Source organism: Glycine max, chromosome 15, assembly GCF_000004515.6.
Source record: "Glycine max cultivar Williams 82 chromosome 15, Glycine_max_v4.0, whole genome shotgun sequence".
In the NCBI taxonomy this organism is placed as follows: Eukaryota; Viridiplantae; Streptophyta; class Magnoliopsida; order Fabales; family Fabaceae; genus Glycine; species Glycine max.
In genome coordinates this window covers 24,562,061-24,573,285 of record NC_038251.2, presented here as the reverse complement: position 1 = coordinate 24,573,285, position 11,225 = coordinate 24,562,061, and the positions used below count along the sequence as shown (strand labels likewise).

General features: G+C 34.7%; 1 protein-coding gene across 1 annotated transcript; it reads left to right on the top strand.

Moving 5' to 3' along the window:
• Positions 1–8,865: 8,865 nt before the first annotated feature.
• LOC121173586 (uncharacterized) lies at positions 8,866–10,731 on the top strand. The gene is made up of 2 exons (XM_041009740.1): positions 8,866–9,733; positions 9,815–10,731. Exons 1-2 carry the CDS (start codon positions 9,323–9,325, stop codon positions 10,493–10,495), a joined length of 1,092 nt encoding a protein of 363 aa, XP_040865674.1. The 5' UTR covers positions 8,866–9,322; the 3' UTR covers positions 10,496–10,731.
• The last annotated feature ends 494 nt before the right edge of the window (positions 10,732–11,225 follow it).

Here is an 11,225-nt window from a genome sequence, read left to right as displayed (position 1 = left end):
CTTGGTGGTTCTATCATAGAGGCTAGGCCCTTGTTGCTGAGGCCTATTAGATGGTCCACCCTGGTCCTTGTTGAATTGATTCCCTAGATGGGACCTCCACTGCCCTTGTTGCTGGTTATAATTTGAACCTTACTTAAAGCCTGAATATCCACCTGCATGAAAATTTGGTTTGGGCTGATTTCCCCCCATGTAATTCATCTCTTGTGTTGTGTCATCTAGGGGAATACAGTGTCCTAACTCGTGGGCTCCTCCGCATATCCTGTAACCTCCAACCTGCAAAATAGCTGAATGTGAAGGTTGATTAACCTGCAATTAATTAGGCAACTTACTCAATGTTTCAGTCAATGTCTCAAACTGCTTGGACAACAACTTGTTTTGTGCCAAAAGTGCATCATGAGGGGAAAGCTCCAACAGACTTCACTTTGTGGGAATGTGAGTTCAATCACACAGTATGGCATGGTCACTTGCAGCCATATTTTCAATTAGTTCCATGGCCTCTTCTGGGGTCTTCAATTTGATTTTGCCCCTAGCAGAAGCATCCAACAGTTGCTTGGACTGCGGCCTTAACCCGTCAATAAAAATGTTTAGCTTAATTGGTTCTGAAAATCCGTGAGTCGGTGTCTTCCGCAGCAAGCTATGAAATCTTTCTAATGCTTCACTTAAAGACTCATCCGGAAATTGGTGGAAGGAAGAGATGGATGCCTTTCCTTCTACTGTCTTGGACTCGGGGAAATATTTCTTCAAAAAACTTTCAGCCACTTCATCCCAAGTCTTAAGACTGTTACCTTTAAACGAATGTAGCCATCTTTTTGCTTCTCCAGACAGTGAGAATAAGAACAAACTCAGTCGCATAGCATCTTCCACACACCTGCAATCTTGACTGTATTGCAAATTTCAATGTAAGTGGCCAGGTGTGCATACGGGTCTTCATTCGGCAGGCCATGAAATAAATTTCAATGTAAGTGGCCAGGTGTGGATAAGAAATATTATGCGCTTGAACCTTTGGCCGACTAGTGAAGAATTGCGGCACAGTAGAACTAGAGTAGTCTTCAAGGGTAACTCTCCTTGTCTGTGGAAAGATAGAAGACGACTCAAATGATTGAGGTTCCTCAAGAATTGGTGGTGTTGTCTTGTCCTGTAGTATTTTTCTTCTTCTCTCTGTGTTGTTCCTTCTACAAGTGGCTTCAATTTCCAAATCCATTGGAACTAAATCACCTGCAGAAGATTTACCTCGCATACAAAGCACTAGTAAGAGCAGTGTTTAACCAATCCAAGAGAAAAGTAATTTCTGAACTAACTATTCACAGAAAATACTTGTTCGCCTCTTTTACAAATGCGAAATCTATCAGCAAGTGTATTGAGTCACAAGTAATATAAAATGGTAAGAACCGAGTATCGAATCACAGGAAGTTTGTTTCATTCAGAAAAGCATTCGTTCAATAAGTAGGCATTTGTATAAAATAATGAAATAAAAATAAACACAAGGATATGGTTGCAATTCAAAAGATAACTACAAAATTAACTATGTAAATGCGATAAATAAACAGATGATTAAAATGTTGGGTCCTTCTATTGAGTAACTTGATGCAATTAAAGGTTTTTCTCTATTTAAGGTTGTTTCTGTGTTTTATGCTGAGGGTAATTCTACCAAACACTGATTCCTCACGTGAATAGACTAATTATATTTAAACCTCGTTCTAAGATGTCTCGTCGAACTTAGCCTAAATAAATTGCATTACGATTAAAGCATATTAAAAACTAAATCCCTGCACTTCGTGTCCAGACATACAGTTATCTAGCCCTGCTCTATCCAGTTCTAAGGATTCAAAACATTTTCCAATGTTAAAAATCCTAACTTTACACACAAATGGGTGATCAGTCCACTAGAAAGCAATAATTAAATGCAGATATAAGCAATGAACACATCAAAACAACATTAAATAGATAGTAAAGAGTTTTTACATCAAGGCTTAGCAGAAATTCCCAACAAAAGCTTTAGCCTTCCATGGCAAGTTATCACCTTTTAGCTACAATAGGGGTTTTTTGAAGCAAAATTCAGATTACACAGTGATGGGGATGTCTCTTCCACCTCTAGGAACCTAGAAATCACTCTAAAACCTAGAATCCTCTTGAAAGCTGAGGTTTTTGGTGCTCCCTTGCCCTGTTGTGTCTCTCATGTATATCTTTATTCTTCCACAAGCTAAAGACTCCCTTTTTTACGCCAACTTCATCTTTTAAGGGCTTTCTGTCCTTGAAGGCTCGCTTAGAGCCATTTTCGCGCTAAGCACAAGTTAGTGATTTTTGGCTTAGCGAGTCAGGCGCGCTGGGCACCAGAAGAGACAAATGACTCGCTGGGCAAACGGATGGCGCGCTGAGCGTGTGCATACATGGCAGATTCTCTTCCAGATTCTCCTCACCAGCTATTGTCTTGCTTAGCGGATGTTGCTCGCTAAGCGCATATCCCTCGCTTAGCGAGACAACAGTTGTTGCAACCTTGTTATTCTTCATCTTTTCACCTAAGACTGAAGTTGAAAACACAGTAATTCACAATGAAGGGAATATCTACTGCATAAAACTTAAACTAAACATAAAAATATGTACAAACCTACAAAAAGAACTATAAATTGGGGAAAAGACAAATTTCATAATGCTTTTCAATACAAAAGTTAGTCGTAAATGATATAAAATTTCATAATGCTTTTCATGGTTGTTAATTCTTGATAGGAGTTTAGGTCTTGGTACTTTTAGTTTAAACTAGAATACGTATATGCAAAGATTGATATAAAAATGCTCCCAGTTTATGTTTTTTTTGTTCCTTTGTTGTTGTTAGTCCAATAAAGAAAAGAGGACTTGTGGTGTTGTAATTGATGTGGAGCAAATTTGCCACTGTTGTCATGCTGTCATGGACCCTTTTTCCTTTTCTTTGTTTTTGGATATGTTATCATATAGCTTTTGCTCATAAATTGCCATTCATTTATTGCATATCATGAATTGAATATATTCTCATGCCAAAGCATTTTTTAAAGCATGAGTATATTCATTGTGTCTTGGATTGTGTATGCACTGTGTCTTATTTATTTTTAAGCAGTTCGAGCTTTTCAGCCAAAGGGTAATTTTAGATTAGAGACTATACAATGTTGGATTAATAGTTGCTAACTGATTAAAGATTGAAAATGGGTCTATTATGGACATGGTTATATGCAAGCTGAGTATGAAGAGTGCTTCCTCATGTAAAAAGAATAGTATACTTCATGCATCTCTATTACTTTGTTTACATGTGTAGAATAGATTTTTGATACAATTGTATACTAAGCTTATTGAGATGTTATTTATTTATGCTTTACCATTTAATAATAGTGACTTTTATATTGTAAATAGACTTTAGACACGATGAATGAAGATAAAAAGAATTGGAATGAAAAGGCTAAGACAATGATGGAGATTAACAGAAAAACAAAGGAAATGTTCAACACAATTCATATTAAAGATCAGGTTAGGAATTTCAAGACTATTCTCAAATAAACATGACATAATATAACACATTAGTATTGCTTATATTATTTTTCTTTAAATGTATTCTTATGGTGAAGTGAGTAGGACTTTTGCTGTAAGATAGAAGGATCAACTAGAGCATACTTGGCATTTGCTAGACAGTAATGACAACATGCACTCTATTACATACAACCAAGTCCTGGTGAATCCAACTATACTGGCTGGATAGACAGAACTCAGAGATTTCTATAGACTCATAGGAAATCATTATGTGATCATGACCCATTTTGGACAAAGTGTTTTCTTCCTATCACTTTTAAAGTCCTGCTAAATAAGTACAAAGTGGCTTGCAGCAATTTGGTGAGTAACTCAACAGTATATATAATCAGTACAAAAGCACCTTTGTCTGTCAAATTTTAAGATCATATACATATCTAAGATGAACTTAATGGTAACTTCAGGATGTGTCAGTACCATGTACTCATTCATGAAACATGTAAGATTCACTCATTCGAATTTGGAAGGGATTACAAACTGCAACATTGTTTATAATCATTGGAGAAAGTCTACAAAAATTGGCTATGGACGGAGGACTTTTGCACAATCACAGAATTTTGAAGCTGGAACTCAAATTATATTTGAGTTTCTAGATGCAATATCTAACTTTGTTTTATTTTGGATTTGTTTGTTATTTAAGTACAATATACTATACATCTGTAAATTTTTGTTTATAACTCCTAGTGATATATTTTGTGGGAAATGATGCTTGGAATGTTTTTGCTAGAAATCTTTTTGTCAACTTATCATTTTGTGGATAGACAATCTATTATATAAAATATATTGAATATAATATTCTAATTTATTATATTTAGTTTTCATTTACTTCTTTTCAAGGATGACTTATGTTTAATTTTTAGAGTTCTTACAACTTTGAATGATAAGTTATGCTATGTATAATTACAGTTGGTAATTAAAAAATAGACAGAATATTAAAAAAAATTTCAAAACACAACATCGATTTTTAGAAAAACTGATGTTGTGGTTTACTAACAACATCAATTATTTTAAAACCAATGTTGGTGAACAGAAAACAACATTGGTTTTTCAGAAAAATGATGTTGTGTAGTTTAATTTAACATTAGTTTTCAAAAACTGATGTTTACGTTGATACTTTTAACATCGGTAATTTCAACATTGATTAATAACCGATGTTGAAAGTCCTTAATAACCAATGTTAAAAGCCTATTTTCTAGTAGTGAATCAAAATGACAGAAGTTACTAAGTTCAGAGAACAAAATGACAGAAGTTGCTAAGTTCAGAGACCAAATCAAATAGTCACTTTTTTGACACATGGTAACCACATAGATGGCTCATGGCAACCACGTGTATGACATGTGGCAACCGTCAACTGTCACATCGTCACCGAAAGTGCCATGTAAGCATGATCATTTGAGTTAATAGAGAAAATTAATGGTATGATTAGTTTGTCACACTTTTTATAAATTTGGGGACAAAATTTTAATGTTTTATATTTGAGGGACCTAACTGTCTACGCCTAACAAATTCAAAGACAAAAATATGTATTTATTCAAATTTATTTTCATTGAATTTTAGACGGCTTCTAGCGTGAGCTAGTTTAGCAAGTGATTCATGTGGATTAGTAAGAAAAACTACTATTGGGGATACATTTTTATTTAATAGTTGAGAAATGACAATCCCTTAAAAATATTTATATGCATGTATATGATATTACAATAGCAGAATAAGATCAACTTTTGGCTCGATGCTCTATCTTTCATGATGGCCTCCGTGTCATTGTCGACAACATGGAGATCATCTCCATCTTATCTGCCATTCATCCAATTCATCCATTACACAAAAATAAAACATTGTTTAATTTTATGGATGGTTAATGATTCATATGCTATTTTTTAAAATCCAATGAATCCTTTAATCAATACTTAATGGTTCAAAATTAATCGAACTTAATAATAAAAGAATTTGTGGGCAATTTTCAACCAATTTCAACCATGATTTTTTGGGTCATCATCGATCGAGACTTTTCTTTTGACAAACATCAGCCCGAGTTTTTTGGCTGATGTTGGTCGGTAATTTTTTTTTACTAACGTTGGCTAGAATTTTTTTTACCGACATCGGTTGATGATGTTTTTTAGCCGACGACGGTCGAAGCTACTTTTCAGACGATGTCGGTTAAGATTTTTTTCGGTCGACTTTGGTCGAGGTTATTTGTTAGCCAATGATATAAAAGTTTTCTCGGCCAACGTCAATCAATGTTATTTTTCGGACAATGTTGACCCTTCATTTAAAAAAAATAAAGATACATCGGACGATTATTAATTAAATGTCCCACAGAATCATATATTTTCTGGTTCCCCCTGGAATTTGCTTGAATTGTATTCCCTTGTCTCTTTCTAAATTCTAGTTAATGAGGACTGATTTTCATCCCATTCAACAGATAAAAAAACATATTTATAAAATAAAATTAATCATATTTATACATATGATTAATCACGTTTTTGGGTAGACACTGGGGGTATAAAATTCAGATGTAAATTAATAATTACTCGAAGTTAATTACCACTGATGGGTTAAATCTCAAGCGAATAAATTTCATGTTTGTTTCGTGCATGCAATATTGTAGTAACAAATGAGATGTTCGAAGATGAGAAAATAATCTATGTCAATACAATTGACAGTATTAAGAAACCAGATCAACCAATATAGTAGTATTTCAATAGATTCAAAACGCACAATGCTTAGTTTATAATCAATTAATTCAAAGGATAAAATTTGATAGAAGAGTTTAGAGTAACTTGGGTTGAAGCAGCAGTTAGTCCTTATAGAGAAAATACCTTATCAACCCAAATTATTTTTTCAATACCATGCAGAAGTATTTTCAAGAAAGACATACGGGCTTTTCTCCCTTTTTAAGGATAGGCAAAACTCGATACGTGCTTATACTGCTTTTGTGTGCTGAGAAAGAGAGATGAGCTTTTCGGCAAATTTACTGTATAGGGTTTTTTTTAAAAACAATTTACGTAACTGGGTCTGTTTCGAAACTAATTGCAATGGGGGTCTAATTTTTACGTTGATTCCGCCATTCTTACTGGCGGCAAGCATGTATCGCCACTGCCAAAAGCGGAACGAGGGTTGGTATCGCCATTCGCATTGGCGGAACAAGGTCACTCACGTGCCATTCGTATGTCGCCATTCGTGTTGGCGGAACAGGGCTGGTATCGCCATTTGTATTGGCGGAACAAGCTGAGATCACGTCCATGCATATGTCGCCATTCGTGTTGGCGGAACAGGGACCAAAGTTGTCCCGCCATTGGCAGCTGCGGAACGCGTTGGTAACAGCGTTTCAGTCTGAAAAAAAAAAGGTATAGGCTTGCAGTGTTTCAGTGTGAAAAAAAAAAGATGTTTGCAGGGGTTGCAGTGTATAGTCTGAAAAAGATAGGCTTAGGGTTTGCAGAATACGTTGCATGTGAACGTTAAAAATTTGAACGTTGGTAGGTAAGTTTTCAGCTATAAAAAAAATGCTTCAACCTTATTTACGCTTGCATTGAGTGTGAGCTTGTGCTTTCGTGTGTGCTTCTTCTTGCTTTGTTGTGTGCTTCTTGCTTTGTGCTCCTTGGTTCAAATTTGGTGTCTGCTTCCTTTCCTTCAAGTGTGTGCCCACCCTTACTTGGTAAGTGTTTTTGAAAGTAAATAAAATTTACATATTCTGTTAATAAGTATGTAAATAGTAGGTTAGTTAGTGTTAATAAAAATTGTTAGTTTAAATTAGTTAGGATCAGTAGGTATTGGATTGGTTTTTTTTTTTTATGTATTAATAGATATATTTTATTTAGTTTAAATTCTAAGTTTGTTTAAATATTATATTAGTTAGTATGAGTTTGTTTAAATTCTAAGTTAATTAGTGTGTGCTCTTACCATTTAGATATATTTTTTACGTAATAAAAATTTTAAGTTTAAAATAGTTTAAATATTTTATTTATTTATTGTATGTATTGTTAGATATATATATATATATATATGAAAATAATATTTGGTTGAAAATAATATTTGGTTAGTTAGAATCGAAATTTTATTTAGTTATTATATATATTGTTAGATATTATATGTGTGATAATATTTGGTTGAAAATAATATTTGGCTTAAAATATTATTTGGTTACTTATGAAAATATTATATATTTGTTTAGTTAGTATAAAAATATTAGTTGTATATCTATTTAGTTGTTGTATATATTCTTAAATTTTATATATGTGATATTAGGTTTTGTAGTATTAAGTATATATTTACATGCATTTTGATACTTTAGCCTAATAAATATATATACATGCATGATACACTTTAGGAAGGCATACGTAATATTAGGTTTTGTAGTATTAGGCAGTTGTTAATATTAGCTTTAGGTATATATTTGTAAATTTTAGACACACCTAAATTTTTAGTTTTTGTAATATTAGTTAGCTTTAGAAATTTAAGCATTTTATAGGTAAATAAATAATTATAATATTAAATAGAAGTAAATTTGCCTTTTTAGTGTCTTAATTTTGTATGTTATATATAGATAATATAGATAAATGAATTGATTTTTTACAAATTTATTGTTATATATTTAATAATGTTTTTATAAATGTGCGTAGTTTAATTTATATTATTTACAAATAATGTATAAATTGATTTGTGCATTTTTTGTATTATATTTGATTTTGCAGTAACAATGGCATCTTCATCATCATCTTCATCACATATTAACATTAAGTCTGGCCCCATGGATGCTGATGTATTATGGATGCAACCTAAGCATGTTTCAGAACATGTTTGGAATGGGGAACAAGATCGAAAATTACATATAAGACGAGCTGTCCCCACGTATCAAGGGGAAGAACAAATTCCAGAGCAAATTTTTCCTTTTCTTCAACAATCTGGTTTCGGCTGGATTATCAAGATGGGATACTTAAAAATAAATGCTTCATTAATTAGTGCTCTGATAGAAAGATGGAGGCCGGAAACACATACGTTTCACATGAGATGCGGAGAGTGTACTATTACTCTCCAAGACGTCTCTGTATTGTTAGGTATAAGTGTGGATGGTTTACCATTAATCGGTCCAACAAATCTTGATTGGGCTGATTTATGTGAGGAATTATTGGGAGTCAGACCACAAGAAGGTGAAATTAAAGGTAGCATGGTTAAATTAAGTTGGCTGGCTCATAATTTTGCACAAATAAATAATGACGACAACGAAGAACAAGTACGAAGGTTTGCCCGTGCATGGATACTGAGATTCATTGGAGGTGTCTTGTTTGTTGACAAAAGCAGTAACAAAGTTTCACTAAGGTACCTTCAATTTTTACGTGATTTTGAAGAATGTGGCACATATGCATGGGGAGCTGCCGTACTTGGTTTTTTATATAGAGAGATGTGCAGTGCCACCGATTATAATACTAAATCAATCGGAGGTATGTGCATCTTACTACAACTGTGGGCATGGGAGCGATGTCCAACCTTGGCTCCAAAGAGGACTCCTTCCCAAGTAGAAAATACACCATTGGGACACAGGTTAGTCATTTTTAACAGCGTCTTTCATTTCAATAGAATAAATGGTTTTAGACGTGTTAAATTTTAATCTTTGTAGGTGGCTGCGACGTGGAAACCAACATATCGGCAATGATGATGTGAGAGTTTTTCGTCGCAAGCTGGATATTATGAAACGTCATGAGGTAAGAACATGGTATTATAGTTGTAAAATAAAAAATTATGTGTTATTTTACTACAATGTTCACAACTATGTTGTTATATGCAGTTTGTGTGGGAGCCTTACCCATCAACCGTTTTATCATTGTTGCCTCCCGTTTGTTTAGTCGGAAGTCTCGCGTGGTACGCGGTGGTGCCACTAATTTGTTTCCAAGTTATTGAGTGGCACCAACCGGACAGAGTTTTGAGACAATTTGGGATGCAACAACCAGTTCCAGAGTCTCCTTCACAACCCCTAAACATTCATGGCATAACATTAAAGGGGAAACATGACGAAAATTGGGGGCAATTGTTCGCCCCAATGATTCAGCAGTGGAATAATCGCCATGCATTTAGGGTCGACGCTTATCCCCGACAAGAAGGCCTATTGAGTTTTAACTCGGACTACATGGTCTGGTATAGGCGAAAGACAAAGATGTTTGTTGACCCAGCAAATGCAAAGACGGCTACATTGGTATTTTTAAATTTTTTTCAAATTTTAACTTGAACTTTTATTTAATGATGGCCATTAATTTTCTTACCCTTATAAATGCAGGGTGAAGTTGCGGAGGCATTACAATACATGGTGTCTCCTCAAGGGAGGAATACATGCACATTTGATGATCTCGTGCCTTATGTGGAAAAAATTACAATTTTATCCGAAAAGCAAGAGAGAGTCACTGAGCCAGTGTCACATGGTCCCGCATCAGAGCGTCAATTTCCTGCACAACAGTTTCACATACTTCAGTCAAGTATTGAAACTCAGGGGATAGACAGAAGAAGGGACATTGTTGAAGCGGAAGAATATTCCCAACAAATGGCGGAGCGTGGCCATGGAATGTATTACACGCCACAAACATTTGCTGAGTATCCGACCCAGATGTATCAATATCCTTTTCAGGGTCATCACACTGATACTTCTGCAAGCCAGCAATCGTTCGGTGGTGTTGCGGAAACACAAGCTCATTTTTCATGGCCCACAATGACCCCTTCACAGCAATATCATGGCCCAATTCCAACACCTAATGCCCCGTTAGGAACACAATGGAATGTACCGGGACAAATACCTAATACGGGTGACTTATTCGGTGTTGATTTGCGGCACGCATTTTCTGCGGAGGCTGACGAAGAAGAAGCGGGGAGGCATCGGGGCAGAAGAAATCCTGATCGCCAAGCACGAAGATGGGATCGACCATGTGGCACATCCTCACGACATCACGGACACCAAAATGAATGATTTGCATGTCTTCGTTTATTAAGCCTTTGTTGTATATTTGTAATTTGACATTCATGGCGTAATGTATGATATTCAGTTTATTAAGGCTTACTTATGGATAATATTTATGTCGCGTATCAAACTATAATAATCAATGAACCGTAAACCAAATAAAACTCAAAAACTAACCCCTAAAATAAAAAAACCTAACCCTAACCCTAAAAAATAAGAACTAACCCTAACCCCTAAAATAAAAAACTAACCCTAACCCCTAACATGTTCAGAACTAAACCCTAGCCCTAAAATAAAAAAACCTAACCCTAACCCTAAAAAATAAGAACTAACCCTAACCCCTAAAATAAAAAACTAACCCTAACCCCTAACATGTTCAGAACTAAACCCTAACCCTAAAATAAAAAACCTAGCCCTAGCCCTAACAAATAAGAACTAACCATAACCCCTAAAATAAAAATATAACCCTAACCCCTAACATGTTCAGAACTAAACCCTAGCCCTAAAATAAAAAAACCTAACCCTAACACTAAAAAATAAGAACTAACCCTAACCCCTAAAATAAAAAACTAACCCTAGCCCCTAACATGTTCAGAACTAAACCCTAACCCTAAAATAAAAAACTTAGCCCTATCCCTAACAAATAAGAACTAACCCTAAACCGTGTATAATGGAAATTAATTACTCTATTAATGTATCATTTATAAATATTAACCGATTATTAATGGTTGAAAAACTT